At 41.9% G+C, this 18,291-nt stretch overlaps 1 protein-coding gene across 1 annotated transcript in view; it reads right to left on the bottom strand.

Annotated features, from left to right (window-relative positions):
• The window catches only part of LOC144680472 (exostosin-1-like), a 709,158-nt gene that overhangs the window by 213,642 nt on the left and 477,225 nt on the right, over positions 1-18,291 (bottom strand). The window contains exon 3 of the mRNA XM_078541470.1: positions 472-565. Within this exon, the coding sequence (XP_078397596.1) occupies positions 472-565 (94 nt within the window). The remainder of the gene's footprint in view (positions 1-471; positions 566-18,291) is intronic.

An 18,291-nucleotide genomic window follows, 5' to 3' on the forward strand; every position in this document is an offset into this window, starting at 1 on the left:
ATTGTTTTGCTAGGTGAAAGGTCACTGCATATATTAGGAAATGAGAGGTGTAATAATAGGGAACCCCACATGCTATCTGAGCCTAGAACAGGTGCCCCCCAGCACTTGTTCTAAATCCAGATGAACTGCTAATAGATTTCCCTTTATAACATGATGGACTGCTGGAGAGCCCTGCAGTCTGCTGCTTTTCAACCTTGACTGAAGGAGAGACCATATGGGAACACTGGGTCGTAGAGATTAATGTTAATAATACATGTTTTAAATTTAATATGCAAAAATAGACAATTTTAAAGTTATATTAAAAAACATTGTTTCCCAGTGGCAATGGGTTGTTATTAATTAACAGAGTCTTCCAAAGGTCCAAAGAGTATCTTGGGAACTCATGGTTAAAATGATAACTATTAAATTTGACTGATTATGTTAAGGAACAGCTAACATTGTGAACACCCTCTTGTTTCTCGAGCGTATTACCTGAAGAGCCTCCAGAAATCGGAAAGAGCCCAACCTCCTCCCTCTTGGGACAAGACAAAAGCTTGAGTTGTGCAGCAATTCTTGGTATTCAAACCTGCAGAGACAAAGTAAATAAATGCAATTAAATCCACTATTTCAACAAAAAAAACCTGTTTTTAAAAATCATGAGCACTATTTTAATTGTGTCCCTTTCTCTTGGCGAACACCAAAATAGACCTTGGTTGTTTCTACTAAAACACCTTTGCTTTTGAATAAACCCGAATCAAAGACTGACACATGAGGCAGAATGTCTTCGTAGTTCCCTCTCAATTATCTCCATAATCAAATAAATATAGGACAAGCCTTTCAATTTTGGTGGAAGGGGTAGGGGGTGTGTAAAACAAATAGTAGAAGATAATTCACCAATTAAACAAACCCCCTGATTCATTTGGAAAATCCGATTGGATACATCACGAGTGGCCAGTGCACCAGTGCTCATATTATGTCCCTGTCAAAGTTAAAAGTTTTCCTAAGGGGGAGGGGAGACTTTGTGTTGGCTGCCAAATGGGAGTGATACTGGCAATACCCTTGTAGCATCTACCCAACATAGCAATCAGGGAGCCCAAAGCATTTTCAGATTCGGGCATCATTATAATTTTTTTCGTGAGTCACTTGTGCCATATGTGGCGGCTGAACAAAGGCAGAGAGGTGGGGAGGGATAGCCCGAAAAACACTGGCCCCAGGTGGCATGTCAATTTCAAGCCCAATCTTGGTGTGGTAATAATCACTGGTGCAGAGGGAAGGCGGGAAAGGAATCCTGCTCTCCTCCCCATTGAGGTCAATTAAACATGTTAAAAAGCTCATGAAGAGTTTGTTGGAGGAGGAGGGTGGAATATTTAAAAGGGGTGCATGGTTTTCAGAAGCTTTCATTTTCTGAACGGCTGAGGGCAGGTGGGTACAGTGGGGTGTCAGAGCACCACTCCAGCCCCATAAAAGGGCCGGAGGGGCAATGGGGCACTGGGCACTGGTGCACCCTTAGCACTGCACAGAAAGAAAGGAAAGTGGGCAAAGTGCCCGGTTTTTGAACAGGGTCATCTTCTGCTCCCCCCCCCTGGCATCATGGGGGCAGAAGAGCAGGGGGCTGCCAAGGACAATTGAGTGGCCACCAGTCCAGAAGGAAGGCTCCAGCCTGCAGTAGGGGCACAAATCTCAGACTCTGGACCCAGTAGCGATAAGGGGCAACACCCTTCAAAGGAAGGGCATAACTCCAGTCCTCAGGAGAGGAAAGAGGGGCAGGAAGGCAACGAAAGCCAAACCCTCAATGCAGGATCAACTGCAGAAGATTGATCCGCCTGGAAATGACCGAGAACTAGTGCCACAGGAGGCTGTGGCTCTCCAGGCAGATAGTGTCACCACAGCCTACATGATGTCGGAGTGAGGATGGCCCACAACCTACAACTACGGACGTTTTGAACTGTCTAAAGAAGACCTGTGTTTTCTAAAGAAATACAAGAAAAGACACTGATCAAAAGATGGCTGATACTGTAAAGGGACTCCTTCTGGAAAATTCCTATGTTGAGTACACTGACAGACATGTCCTGAGAGGACATGGAATTTCACACCTGGGGAGGTGTCAAGCCACACTTCAAATAGAGACTTTAGAAAGGAAAGTATTCAAAAGCAAAAGGCTGGACTTTTAAATTACTGTTTGTGAAGACAATGGAAACTGTCCCCCCAGCCAGCTACAACCCACTAGACACCCAAAACCACCTCCTGTTGATTTATATCTCAGAACGTATCGAAAAGTTTGAGCTGAAAGCAAAATGGACTTTGGATGCAAGGAATGCCTGTACACAGAGAAATGAGTTTAAAACTGGCTCTGAAGACCACTGTTTGGCAGTGGCAGAGCCGAAGGACAATACCAAAGAAGTAAGAAGGACATCTCTCTCTCTCTCTCTCTCTCTCTGGGGACAAGTGTTGTAATCGGGAAAAGCAAACAACAGCAAGAGGACAGTCACCCCAGCAGAGACAAGCAGGTCATCTCTCCATCAAAAGGTGTCTTCAGCAAAGTGCAAAACTGAACAAAGCTCACTCTAGAGTTCCGACAATACCACCTGCTCAGTCGAACAACCATTGAGCCGGCTATTGGACTACTGAAGATTCAATTCCAGTACCTGGAATGGTTAGGTGTTACCCTCCAATGCCTTCCTGTAAAAGTCTTGCTCATTATAGTGGACTGCTGCACTCTCTGTAACATGGCCCTCCAGAGAGGTGTGAACCCCGAGGGCGGTGAGGTCCTGAAGGACGCCAGCATATTGGGGGAGGAGCAGATGCAGGAGGTGAGAGAGAAGGAATTGGAGGCAGAGGGATGACGCAGAACAGAGAAGTGCTTCTCTGTTACGTGACGACATGATCTGCTCCTGTCACCCTCTGGGGAGAAGACCTCCCTCTGCTCCCTTACAGCCTCCAGCATTAGATCCAGATTGGTATCAATGAATCGAGGGGCAGCCTTGCCCTGGGCGCCAGGCTTCCGCTCCCCTGTGATATTTTGCTTCCTGCTGGTGAACTGAAGGCTTTGGCACATTCAGCAGATCTCTCCCTCAGAACAACCAGCAGCCTCAGTGATGATTGCCATGGGGAGTCTAAATGAGTTCCACACTTCACTGCTCAAAGTGTACAGGGAAGCTGACTCCATGCCAATGAAGGGCTCACCTCTGTGAAAATCTGAACTTCAATCAGTTTCCCACCAGAGGCAGGTTTCTGACCACCCCCCAAAACAGAGCTGGCTCCTGTTCCCCATCTCCATGCCCATAATTCAGCCCAATGTGCCTCTTTGGGAGGAAGAAGGGAGAACAATTGCCAGCTCTTCCAGCTGGCTAGCAGGTGAGGTTTAATGGGGGCAGAAGGGCAGGGTGGGAACAGTGATGTGGGGAGGGTGGAGGGCAGGATGGGCACAAGCAGATTGAAAGAATTTTTTGAGGTTCAATGGAGCTCCTCCTGGCCCCCAAAAAAAATCATTCAAAAAACTGGAGAGGCCCCCAATGTTCCTTTTAAAAGGTCCATAAATTAGGCCTCTCAATGCCTGCAAAAATGAAACTGGCATGCATCATGCACATTTTGCCTATTTCTCCTTGAAAGTTCCAATCAGGCTTTAATAATGGACATTGCACCGCTATTTCCATGTGTGAGTAGCCTTCTGCCTGTTTTTGAGTAGGGGTGGCGGCTGCCTATTTAGAATGATGTCAGAAAGTTAATTCAAACAGATAGATCAGTGGACAAGGTCCCCACCAAACCTTCAGTTGCTGGCCACCCATTTTTAACAATTGGAAACAGGAGGCAGGCAGTTGAAAGCTTTCCCTATGTTGTTTCAAAACTGAATGGAATCACTTTCTGTAATCTTTTTCTGGCAATAGAGCAACTATTTTTCCTTTATTCATACATAAATAGGTATGTCTCAGTTTTTAGATATATAATCTACAGCACAAAGCACTCTTGTAAACATGAATGTTTCCTTAGCCATCATTTGAGGTGAACAGAAGGAAAATGTTGCCTCTTGTTAATAATTAACAAGCGCATCCTTCAGTTTGAGTCCTTTCATGAACGCAATGGCATTTCTGCACAGTGACCATGATGAACTAATTTTCTACAGCCCACTGGCGTCATTAAAAAGAGACATTCCAATCCTGTTAAAAACTGTTCACATTTCAAAAAGTCAAAAGTTGTGTACAGAGTTAATTGCCCTGGGAATGTACATGTTTAGCATTTTGCAACTGTTATAGAGATATATTTTGGGATGAATGTGCATTTTTAAAATGCTTTACAGTTCAATACATTAGGATCATTATATAATCACTCAATGGTTTAGAAAACTATACAGTTTAATCTACTAGAATGTTTTATACAACCCGATATATTATGAATGCTATATGCAGCTCAATACATTAGAAATACAGTAGATAGTTAAAAACATGAATACTGAAAACAATTCAATAGTTCAATGTAAGCACATTGTTTAGTATGGTGTGAGCACACTTGGGGAGCTCACTTTGCCTGGTTCAGTGTGGTAGGGCCACGTTATGTGGTTACATATTTGAAGAGCACGAATTCTAATTCTTCAAAAATACTGCTCAAAGACATTTTCCTTAAGTTATCAAACATGGTTTATTGAATCAGGGCTAGTGTAGATTATATAATCTACTAGGAGCACCATACTGGTCCAATAGATAGCGAATTCTACACAGTCCTTGTGTTGCTTTCTTATGGATGAAGGAGCTGGGAATATACACAGCCTCAATGGATTCACAATTGTTTGCAAAGCAACAGCAACTTTCATTTGTTTCTTTTTTTTAAAATGTCACAAAGGTTTCACAAGCAGGTGTGTGAAGAACAGCACTGAACCAGGATTAGGAGCAGTGACCAAAAAGGTTGGTTGAATAGATGGATTTTGTGGGGTTTTTAAAGGATGGGAGAGTTGTGGAAAGCAATGGAGGGGTTTAGGGATGGAATTCCAGACGGTAGGTCTCAGCAACCTAAATGCTTTAGCACCAGCACCTGGGCAGGGGAAGAGGAGAGGCACAAAAGAACAGAGTCAAAGGTACGGAGAGTTGAGGGGTGGGGGTAGGATTATATGTCTGGAGGAGATTACAAAAGTAGGCTGGAGGAAGGCCATGAAGAGTCATAAAGACAAGAATGAGGTTATAATTTCAAGGGGCTGGAGGCAGACAGCATGAGGATGTGAATTTAACGAGGGACAGAGTATATACAGCTGAGTTTTAGACAAGATAAAATTCACGGAGGATGGAAAATTGTCAATGAAAGCACTGAAATAGCCAACTCTGGAGGTGCATAAGGGTTTTAGTAGTAAATGAGGTGAGGCAGGGGCAAAATTATTGACAAAGGTGAACACATTTTCTATTAATAGACTACAGATAATGATAACTAATGAAATAAAGGGTGGTGATGTTAACTGGAATGTTTTCATTGCAAAACAATAGTGAATTAAGAGCCTATATAAACAGAAGAAAAGGTATCTATGTTATTGATGATCAGTGTGAAAATGACTGTGTTTGATGGGTTCATATTCTCACATGTAGGTAATATGGCATAAATGATTTAATGAGTTATTCATGTCAGAAACGCTGTGCATAATTTAATGAACTGCAAATAATAAATGTGGAATGTGAGTTAAAGAGGGACTTGCAGGAACATGTGGCATTGTGACTTCTGCCAAATCACACCCTGAAGAATTGAGACCTTAAAAATTATGGCATTATCACATTTCTTTTCAGCTATTGCTTAGAATCTATTTTCGTGAAATAAGGATTCCAAACTTTTGGCAATCAAAAAAAAAACAAGGATTTTTGCTGTGTAAGGCATCGGAAAGAAAAGTTGAAATGACCTAATTGTCGCTTTGAAGATTTTGGAAGAAATGATGCTGCTGATCTAGGCAAATTGATCATCATGACAAAAGTTTCAAATATCAGGGGAAACAAGTTAAAAATAGGACTAAGAAGGGAAGCAAGTTGATACATTTTTATAAAAGCAAAAAACTGCGGATGCTGGAAATCCAAAACAAAAACAAAAATACCTGGAAAAACTCAGCAGGTCTGGCAGCATCTGCGGAGAGGAACATAGTTAACATTTCGAGTCCAAATGACCCTTCAACAGAACTAAGTAAAAATAGAAAAGTGGTGAAATATAAGCTGGTTTAGGGTGGGGGGGGGGTGGTGGGACAGGTAGAGCTGGATAGAGGGCCAGTGATAGGTGGAGATAACCAAAAGATGTTACAGACAAAAGAACAAAGAGGTGTTGAAGGTGGTGATATTATCTGAGGAATGTACTAATTAAGGGTAGAAAGCAGGACGAGCAAGGTACAGATAGCTCTAGTGGGGTGAAGGAATCAAAAAGGCTAAAAGGTAGAGATAAAACAATGGATGGAAATACATTTAAAAATAATGGAAGTAGGTGGGAAAAGAAAAATCTATATAAATTATTGGAATAAAAAGGGGGGGGGGGGAATCGGAAACGGGGTGGGGATGGAGGAGAGAGTTCAAAATCTAAAATTGTTGAACTCAATATTCAGTCCGGAAGGCTGTAAAGTGCCTAGTCGGAAGATGAGGTGCTGTTCCTCCAGTTTGCGTTGAGCTTCACTGGAACAATGCAGCAAGCCAAGGACAGACATGTAGGCATGAGAGCAGTGTGGAGTGTTGAAATGGCAAGCGACAGGGAGGTCTGGGTAATGCTTGCGGACAGACCGAAGGTGTTCCGCAAAGCGGTGTGTAAGAGGTATTAGACACGTGGAGCAAGTTACCAGGCAAGGACACTGAACAAAACAGTACAGATGAGTTCAAGTCCTAAGCACTTGTATTTCTGAAGAGCAATTGAACTCAGTAGGCAGAAAAATGGGGATGAAATCAAACAAGAAGGGACACGCTTGTTGAACCTAATGGCCTGTTCCTGTTCTTAAAAAATCCTTTCGTACTTATAATATTCAATCTAGAAATCCACTCAAAATAATTTCTGAAATGGAGACCCATGCATTAGAAAATATATGATCATCTTAGATTCTGTTAGTCAAACGATAAACAAGACAAAAACGTTGATTCTCGTGTCTTGTGGAGAGTTGTGATGGTCTTTGCACGGAATTTACTAACCTGTATTAAGCGTTACACTGACACTAGAGGTCTCTATAGGAATAGAATTTCAAATGATGCAGAAGTGCCATAGCTACATATGAACTGGCACTGGGTAAGTCTTCCTGAAAAGTTATTGATATATAGGAGTCTCCAAAAATACTTAAGATTTACAAGGATGACACTTCAAATTTCAAATCTAGTCGTGCTCTGTGTGTTATAACTTTAAATCTCCTCTCCACTGTTGTTCAGCTGGGTGGGAGTGCACTCGCCTGGTTCCATTCTTATCTATCTAATCATAGCCAGAGAATCACCTGAAATGACTTCTCCTCCTGCTCCCATTCATTCCCTCTGCTGTCCCCCCCAGGATCTATCCTTGGCTCCATCCTATATCTCATCTACATGCTGACCCTAAACAACGTCATCCAAAAACTCAGCCAAGTTATCACGTGTATGGTATCAAATGAAGGCAGAAACTCTCCAGCAGCAAGGCAGCTTCTGTGGCCTTTCATCGCTACTGCGAAAATTTAGAAATACAATAAGTTTTCGGTAGGTAAAAGTGGGGGTGGGGAGGAAGAACCAGTGGGAAGGTCAATGATAGGGTGGGAGGACAGGAAAAATTAAATGGCAAAAGGTTTCATGGTGCAAAGGCAAAGGTAGTTGTAATGCGACAAATGAAGGATCAAAAGATGTGTCAGAGGAGATGTGAATGGCAGGATAGCAGCTTTCCAAATGCAAAGTAAAAAATAATAATAGAAAAAAAAACAAACCAGCAAAAAAAATACAAAACAAAAATGAGACAAAGGTTATGATACAGAATCTTCAGATGCTGACAGACTGAGTATTTTCAGCAGTTTCTGTTATCATTTCAGATTTCCAGAACCTGCAGCATTTGGCTTTTGCCAATTATCACATGTACGTTCATGACACCTAGCTCTATCTCAAAATCACCTCCCACAATTGCTTCACCATCTCTAAATTATCAGGCTGCTTCTCTGACACCTAGTAACGGATGAATAGAAATTTTCTCGAATTAAGTATCGGGGAGACTGAAGCCGTTGTCGTCGGTCCTGCTACAAACTCTGTTGCCTAGCCGCCGACTCCATTTGTCTCCCTGGCAACTGCCTGTAGCTGAACCAGATGGTTTGCAAACTTGGTGTCATGTTTGATCCTGAGATGAGTTTCCGACCATACATCCACGCCATCACTCCGCCGCCTATTTACATTCCATCCTGCCCCAGCTCATCTGCTGCTGAAATCTAACCACGCCTTGGTTACCTCTAAACTTGATTATTCAAGTGCAATACCGGCTGGCCTCCCACATTCTATGCATCATAAATTGAAGTCATTTTCTGCTTGTGTACTTACTCACACCAAGCCCCATTCATCCTTCACTGCTGTGCTTGCTGACCTATCTTGGTTCCTGTTTAAGTAACAATTTTAAATTCTCCTCTTTGCTTTCAAATCCATCCATTGCCCCTCCCTATCTCTGTAATCTCCTTCAGCTCCACAACTCTCCAAGATATCTGCGTTCCTCTAATTCTGGCCTCTTGAACAACCCTGATTTTAATTACTCCATCATTAGTAGTGGTACCTTCAGCTGCCTTGATCCTAAGCTCTGGAATTCTCTCCCTCGCCCACTCCGAGCCTCCACCTCATTTTCGTCCTTTTAGACACTGCTTAAAACCTAGCCCCACAACTAAAGTTTTGGTCATCTGCCCTAATGTGGTTCGATACTTGTTTTCTTTTATAATTCTCCAGTGAAGTGCCTTAGGACATTTTTTTAAGTTAAAGGTACTACATAATTATTTCAACAATCAAAACTTGTATCTAACAGCACAAAAATAAAGTATACACTTAAAGACAGACGATCGCAAATTTAGGGAGTCCTTGTGTTACAATTGTGTGGTTTGGGAGATGATTATATTTTGTGGCTGTATCTTTACATTTAAGATAAATAAAAGGGGGTCATGTGATCTGTTCTGCAGTCTGCCTGACAGTAAGCCTGGGTGGTTTGATTATTAGAAATTAAAGGAAGACTTAGTTTGTTTTACTGAGAAGATGCAAGATATTTATGCTTGGAGACAATGGCACCAGTCTGAATTTACAATGAGAAGACTCTGAGGACTGGATTTTTGCTATCGAGGTGGGTAGCTCGAGTTAAAAAATTTCCTGACTCGAGCTACCTGCCTCAGTGGAAAGTGTACCGTCAGACCCAATCTTCACTCTGGGAGGGGTGGCAGGGCAGGATAGAGTCAGGCCCACTACCTCTGGATGCAAATTGGCAGTGGCCACAATGGCTGCCCAGTGCTGAGGCAAGCTGTTTAAAATGCCCATCTTGATTCTCTGGGACTTCATCCCAGTTGTTTCATTAAATTTTAGGATCTCTAGCCCTCACCCATCACAACCCACCATCCCCATCCACTCTCCATGCCAACTTAATGCCAACCCATGCCCCCACCCACCTTATAGCCCCCATTCAAACTTAATGCCAACTCAACCATCAACCTTGGCCCTTACACCCTGAGCACCAACTCATCTACTATCTACCATGAGCAGGCCTCAGGAGCCATGCTGAGGTAAAATAAAGGCCTAAATACCTATTATAGACTTTGCTATATTAAAAAAAACACTCCCATTCATGAAAGCCTATTCAAAATTTTTAAAATCTCAAGTTCTTAATCCCTTATAAAAACATACAAATTTCTGTTTATAATCCCACATTAATCCTTTAATAACCCATTTGAGCTGTCAATCAAACTGTGAACTTAAGACTTCCTGCTGAGATAATTATAACCTACAGAAAGCAGTCAAGCATTCGAAGAACATAATGACAGCCCTTGGGAAAATGTCAAAAAATAGCTATTGCAACTGCTATAACAGAGGTTTTTAACTCTCACTGACACAGACAGCCTGTTTATTTTTTTAATTTTTAAAGGGCTTTGGATTTAAATAACTGCATATCATTACAGTTCTACAAACCCGATCAGCCCTTTAAGAACATTTATGTCTACTCTAAAAATTCATGAATTCCACACTGCGGGTTAAGGCCCTTGCTACAGAGAAAAATGGGGTTTGTTTGAACATAACACTGAGTTCAAAAGGACCTGCTGAGTTTGGATTTCCTCATGTGAGCCACACCCTCCCCCCTTTCCCCTACCAGCAAAAACGGCATCTGTTGGGAATGAGGGGCAGGACTTCTACATCTGGGTCCCACTCACCATTTTTAAAGATTGTCGGAGTCTCCACAACTCTGCCATAATCTGGGCCCAAGTCCCACAAGTCCCAGTAAGGTGTTGTGGGTATCGGGTTGTAAACAATTATGCTGTAAGCTGTCAATTTATTTCTAAGATGAAAGGGAATTGTAATCAAGGATAGATAATTAGCATTTTTACCTGAACGAGGTTAATGTGTTTCATGATGCCATGGGGAAGAGGGCAGAGGAAGCCATTTTTGAGATTAGGTTACAGACTTCCCTTTAAATCAATCACTATCACAGACAGAGGTTTTGTGTAGTCAGCAGAGAGAAGAAGCTACTTGGCTTTGCAAGCTACCACAGCTGATGTGGGAGGGAGACAGTCTCCAATTGAAGAGACACTTCCTGCAGACATCTAAGGATTCCAGGGGATTTGTTCTAGTGTGACCAGGGGAAGATGAATCATTGGACCAGGAGTTCCTGCTGGTGTTAGATTCAAGAAACTCTCAGGAAAGAGGAAAATGCCTGGAGATAGTCACTCAAAGCTACTACCTGGTGAAACAGGGATACAGAACCCACAGGAAGCAGGAAACAACTGTGCACAGCTTGCTATGAGTGTAATTCTGTGGGGGGGTGCAATTCATGATAATTATAAAAGGGGAATGTTCTTCTTTGTAGTTTAAAGTACAAGTGCCTACAAAAAGAGAATAGTGTTTAGTCAATAGTCCCTTTAGCCACTTGTTACAGCAAAAGTTTTAAAACATGATAACTTGCTGTATCATTCTTATAGCTTGTTACAACCAGGTTAAGAGAGGTTGAATAGCTTCCCTCTTTGCCCTCTCCCCATTTGACCACAACAGTTTTTTTTCTGTTTGAAAAAGGATATACTTGACAACTTCATGAGTGCTTAACTGTTTACATGCTGTGATCATAAAAGAACCAATAGGACAGGTTTTGTTGAGTTTAATGAAGAAAGAGGTTAGCTTTAATATACTTAAACCAATCTATGCAAAATAGTAAAATACACGCACACACATTACAGAGCAGGGGAGGATAGATTAGTCAAATTAAAGTCCATTAAAAAAAAGTAAAAGAGTATACAGCTTGTAGTTTGGTGACTTGGCTGGCTTCAGGCTGGTCTCAATGCTTCCGATTTAAAGATGTAGCTGACCGAGTTGGTTGATCTTCAGGAGACGGTGGTGCTGGGTTGGGGATTCTTTTAAGAAATCTCTGTCTGCAGCAGGATGTCCCCGGATGATCACAGTCAGCAAATAGGGCTCGAAGCCTACCAGGTGGGTTGGAGAAAAAGAAAGGAGGCAAGAGGGACCCCACTTGGGTCTTTTCCCTAAGCTGCTTGTCCTCAATTCTGCTGAGAAACCATGTGCATAAAACATACAAAGGGTTGGTTTATCATGAGGCCTTCCTTCTCCAACTGCCAGGTGGATTAAAAAAAAGACACTATCCATGTATTCCAAAGACGACTTGATTAGCTCATGTTTAGAACTAACTTTGCCAGGGTCCAATAGTCCAAACGATTAGTATAAATGGCCCGTCTCTCAGGTGATCGTCATTGATGTCTTGCTAATGAGACAGGAGATGTGAGCCCTTCACACTCTGCGGGAGTCACTGTCTTTGATGAGTTTGGCAAACAGATTGTCTCCACTCCAATGAACTGGAATGTGGAACATACAGTATTGCAAATTGGGCGTAGCCATCTTGGGTTGTGAGGTCAAGTCATTTTATCTGTGTTTTTAAAAAGGCTGTTTTTAAAAGTTCAATTCAGGCTACCAGCTGGTGGATTAAAAATCTTTCTTTGACATAAAGCACATTTCCATAATAAGCTAGTAACTGGAAGTTCAAATCTCTTTAAAAGTTATTGGTCTCTACAGAGATCGTAATAATTGTATAATCAGATCCTGAAGTGACCATAGAGAACTTACTCTGAAATTCTCTTCACATCTGCTAGAAAAGCCTAAACTGCAATTGACACCATGGGTGGAATTTTCTCACTTTAGTCACATACTTGAAAACAATTTCAAAATAAATTCAGATGTTGGCTATGCACAGACAGGTGTTACATTCAGCAACTGTGGCTGTTTAGCCAGGGACAGTGGTATGAAAGACGACACCCAACTTTGGGTAGAGACAGAGACTCAGGGCTGGGGTCGGGTGGAGGGTGTGGGGTTGACCTTTGGCCCTAAAATGACAGGCACCTTAATGGCCACTGACAATGTGTGATCACCTAGTTTTCTGTAAAATAGGTCTTGTTTCAGGAGGTTGCTGATGTCTAGCAAAGACCAGTTGTGAAAGACTGAGCATCCCGACGCACTGCTGCTCAGACATGTTGAGAGATCCTCTGATATCTCTGATCCTCTGCCTTTAGACCTGGTCTCAGAGGTCTTCTTTCCTTGGAGCTGGATCTGCGTGTCCACCCTCTCTGCCTTGTGGCACAGCATGTGGCTGAGGTGAAGGAGGCTGGTGCTGCTGCCTGTGTTGTTTTTGTTCCTGATGGTGTTGTTGGTGCTGCTGCTCCTTTTGTTCTTCATCAGAGGTGCAAAGTAGGGCTCCACAAGTTGCTCCCATGTGGTGGCGAAGGCTGGCATCAGAGGGGTTCCGCAGAAAATGAGTGAAGTACAAGACAGGTGACATGACCTCCAAGAAGTTGGCAATCATTTGTCAAGCACAGAAAGCACTCTCCGAGAGGGAGTGCTGTGAACAGCAGCTTCTCACCTGGCCAGAGCTGGAGATCTTCAGTTTCACTGATCAAGGACTTCCCAACCAGTTAGTTTCACTGAAGAAGCACACCCCACTGCGCACTCACCTCTGTGACCCTGTCGAATTGCTGACAGGTCAGGAAATAGGTCCAAAATCCTTAGTTAAAAAAAAAACTTAATGATCCATTTGAATATTTAAATGAATTACCCAACAGCTGCACATGTTACCCCACTCCTCTGAAATGTAAAAGTGGTCAGGGTGATATTGAAATCCTGACCCAATGTCCCTTTTAGGGGATTTAACTCCCTGCACACACCCAAACCTGCCTTTCCTTGCCTGTCAAAATTCTCCCTACATTGCAAATCACGTGATACAATTTTCACACAGGTCCTGTTTAAAAAAATATTTTTAAAAAATCACACAAAAACATATCACACGTCTCGTCTACAAACCTAGAAAAAATGTACATAGCAGGACAGTAATACTTGGTAAAATTACATATGAATAGTAAAATGGCGATATGATACTTGATTCATAGGTGAAATGTTAATTTGTGTTATTATAATAGCTGTGACTCAGTATACAGCATTGACAAAGAACTCTGTTACCAAAACATTTCTTAAAAGCATATATTCACTCAGATTTTGCAAGGTCCTTACAGTTCCTTTATCACAATGTGTTATTACAAGCATGGCTTGCTTTTCTTGGTTCTGTGAGTGGGAATGCAAAGAATTCTTTCAGATTCCTTGCTTTGCAACCTTGGCAACAGGCAACATTTTTCTGACAGGTATTTGTGATCAGCTGCAAATGATGGACTGTACCCAAATTTCCAACATATGAAACTAGCAAAAGCTGACCAAAAGCTTTAAAAAAAGTGTACCTCCAAATAAAACCAAAATGTTATGGCACATGCCTGTATACATAAGTCACAGAAAATTAACATGCAAATACAGAAAGCAATACAGAAGGCAAATGGTGTGTTAGTTTTTGTTACAAAGGATTAGAGTATAAGAGTAAAAAATCTTACTACAGTTGTATGGGGCATTAGTCAGGCCACACCTGGAGTACTATGTGCAGTTCTGGTCTCCCTAGCAAAGGAAGGACATCCTTGTCCTAGACTGGGGAGTGCAATAACGATTCAGTGGACCAGTATTGTCCTATGGGATTTTAATGCTTGCCAAAGCAGTGGCAATCAGGTCATCATATTTGTCACATCATACAAAATAAATGCTATATCTAATAATATTTCGACAGCACCTTCCAAATCCACAATCTCTACCACCTAGAAGGGCAACAGCAGATGCATGTGAACACCACCACCTGCAAGCTCCCCTCCAAGCCACACACTATCCTGAATTGGAACTGTATCATCATTCCTTCACTGTCACTGGATCAAGCTCCTGGAACACCCTTCCTAACAGCACTGTGGGTGCACCTACACCACATGGACTGCAGCGGTTCAAGGTGGCTTCCCACTACCTTCTCAAGAGCAATTAAGGGTGGATGGCAAATATTGGCCTAGCCAGCAAAACCCAAATCCCATGAAAGAATAAGAAATATGCAATCTTTTGAAAATAGGTTTGAAGTTTTAAACTGTTAGCAATCGAAGACAAATATACTCACTGCCAAACCCAGGTTGACAGCTTCAAAGTAAGCCTGTTGCATACACTCCCAAATGGTGGTGACAATCTGTTAACTGACATACCTGTTTCTGACAGTGTGCTCCGGTTCGTTTAAAAAATAACAAATAAATTCAAGAATAAAATGCCTCTATTTTATCAGAGCTGATATACTGGGAAACCTTTGGATGGAAAAGAATCAGCAAATCTCTATGTACCGGCTTCTGCGGTCTGACTCTTGCCTTGCGTATGCTCTGTCGCTTGCCATTTCCGAACAAAACATCTAGACATTTAATAGGCGTTTGGCTCATGGCCATCTCCAGACCTGTAATCTCTTGTTTTCTGCCAATAGTGTCCTATTCCTTTCAATTGCTCATTTAAGCAGATATACTAAGATGAAAGTTGAACACATTTGAATGTTGCTGTACTACCCTGCTTGCAAAAATTTCCCATTTCAGCCCTCATTGGCAGCTATGCAGCACTGGGCTAGTAATCTAGAGGCCCAGGCTAATGCTCTAGGGACACTGGATCTCACCACGGCAGCTTGTGGAATTTAACTTCAATTAATAAATCTGGAATTGAAAACTAGTCTCAATAATGGCAACCATGAAACCATTGTCGATTGTCATGAAAACCTATCTGGTTCACTAATGTCCTTTAGGGAAGGAATCTGCCATCCTTACCTGGTCTGGCCTACATGTAGCTCTTATCTTCCCTGTGAAACGGCCTAACAAGAACTCAATTCAAAGTGATTAGGGATGGGCAACAAATGCTGGCCTTGCCAGTGATGTCCACATTCCATGAAAGAATTAAAGAAAAACACAACTCAGTATTGCGCTGATGTAAGAACGAACTTCATTTTAAATAGTACTCCACTTCTCTCTGTCCCCTTTTGCTGTTGTAAATAGTGCTCTGCTGCTCTCTCTCCTCTCGTGCTGTTTTAAATATTGCCCCACTGCTCTCTTTCCCCATGTGCTGTTTTAAAGAGTGCCCTACTGCTCTCTCTCTCCTTTCACACTGTTTCAAATAGTGCCCCACTCCTCCTCTCACACTGTTATAAATAATACCCCACTGCTCTCTCTCTCTCTCGCTCCTCTATTATGAAATAGCCGATGGTAAATGCTGAGCTGCTCAAATCCCAAAGGTGAACTTGAAACAACTGCCACAACGGTTTTGCAATTTGTATAAATTTCGAGATGCTTGCCTTGAATTCCGTAGTAATAAGATCACCAAGCCTTATAGGTTTCTTATAAAACTAAATTAAACCTTTATTAATAGAGGAAATTATTTTAAGTACATACATAGACCTATAAATTATTACTATGATAACTTCTAAATCCCCTAGTTAATCTAACTCCCTGTTACACTTTCGTTAAGGCAACAGTGAGACAGATTTTAAAAGTCCCAGGCAAAGAAACACGATGCCCTGAACAATCCTGAACAATCCAAAGTGAGTTTTCTTAACTTCAGTTCTTTGTACACATCAGCTTGAGGCTAAGATGCTGGAGGTTTTCACACTTGTTAGAACTTAGAATGCCTTCCCTTACACACAGCCTTCTCTCCTTTATACATATTTTCCACTTTGAATGCAAATTCCTATTGTTTCACTATGTCTTTGGACTTTACCACTCTGATAATAAAAGTCTCTCATACTGCCAATTTTACCAGTAATCTTTGGGAAAAATAAATACACTGTTTCTGAACCTCTCCTGGCTAGGTGAAACATTTCACTCCCTCTTTTGAATTCGAGCTAGTCTGGTTTATTTAAAAATGCAGATGTTCCCTTTACATCTATGTTTACCTACTTAAAATTTCAAACCTAGCTTATCTTCTGTTACATCAAAGTCTTCAGACCAGCTGCCTTTAATTCAATTAAGTCACACACACACACACACACACACAGAGACACAGACACAGCCCCTACTATTACTTTACAATAAATTCCATTAACATTATGAGAATTATTATATCTTCCTGACACCTATCATATGGTTTTAAATAGTGCCCGACTCCTCTCTCTCCCCCACCTCACACTGTTTTAAATAGTACCCCATTGCTCTCTCTTACCCCATTGTCCTGCTGTTCTCTCTCTCTCCCCTCGCACTGTTTTAAACAGTGACCCCGCTGCTGCTCTCTCCCTTCATGCTGTTTTTATAATGTTTTGCAGCTCTCTCTGCCCCCTGGTGCTGTTTTATGGCTTGTCGTTGCTCTCTCTCCCCTTCCACTGTTTAATGGCATCACAGGATATGAGATAGTGTGGCAAAGGTAGAGTTGAGGAAGATGATCAACCATTAAATGGCAGAGCAGGCTCAAAGTGCCAAATGGCACTCCAGCTCCAATTTCCTATGTTCCTATACCAATAGTCTTCACAATGTTGGAGTGTGCATTATGTGTAGTAAAACTCCTCTCTTCACATTGGTTTGTGCTAGGTTTTAAATGTGTGACAATCAGCTGTTAGGGGTGAGGAAAGAGAGGGACAAGCTCAGAACATGAGATGAATTTATGATATATATTGGTTTCTGGGATATGGTGCCAATTTCAGCTCCTATACAGGAATCAGTATTGGGCTATCTCCTAGAGTGAGACATCACTGTTCAGTTTTAGGATTTTGTGCTTAGTTCATTCCAATATTGGTATAATGTCACTACTAACTGTAGAGTAAAGGGTTAACTCTAATAATAGCTACTGAGCATGTGCGTAAGGAGCTATGGCACAGTGATGTCACTCACTGAAGGAAGAGGATGACAAAGCATCTTAGAGAACAGCTCCAGCTATGTCTTAGTATTTACAAAGGTTAATCAGGACCATGTAAATAAAGGTAATTTCAACAAAAGACTACTGCCTTCTTACTCTAGAGTAAGAAGGTTATGAATCCTGAGATAAAACCACAATAAGAGATGGTGGCAGCAGTGACAGATAAATGGTAGAAATTGGCAGGAAAAGCCTCAAGTGAAACCCATCTGTGCAGCTCAGTGGGTGAAGGATTGAGAACAAACCAGAAACCACACCAGAGATGACAAAATAATGATGGCAGCCCAGTGACTGGCAAGACAAGCAGCGCAGGAAAAGACAATCTCAAATCAGGGTGAGAAATTGCGAATACTTTGCCCCTACCAGAATCATTTCAAAATGTAGAGGGGCCAGACAGACTCAGTCTTGGCAAAATTGGTGAAGGCGAAGATGTTTTACCTGGTATCACATCAGGTCTTGCGAGTGAAGGAACAAAGATCAAGTTAACACTTTGTTATAGGTTGCTGGGAGTATAGCAGATGATCTCACCAACACCTTGTACCATTGTGACAAAGCTTCCCTATTTTTAAACTTCAACCCCCTAGCAATACAGGCCAAAATTCCATTTGCCTTCTTAAGTACTTGCTGCACCTGCATGCTAACTTTATGTTTCATGCACAAGAATACCCAGATCCCTCTGTGCTGCACTTTTTTGGAGTCCCTCTCCATTTAAATAATAGTCTGCCTTTTGATTCTTCCTACCAAAGTGCATGACCTCACACTTTCCCACATTAAATTCCATCTGCCAAGTTTTTGCCCATTCACTCAGCCTATCTATATCCCCTTGCAGATTCCTTATGTCCTCATCACAACATGTCCTCCCACCTATTTTTGTATCATCAGCAAATCTGGATACATTACACTCTGCCCCCTCCTCCAAGTCATTAAT

The sequence above is a fragment of the Cetorhinus maximus genome, chromosome 5, assembly GCF_964194155.1.
Source record: "Cetorhinus maximus chromosome 5, sCetMax3.hap1.1, whole genome shotgun sequence".
NCBI lineage: Eukaryota > Metazoa > Chordata > Chondrichthyes > Lamniformes > Cetorhinidae > Cetorhinus > Cetorhinus maximus.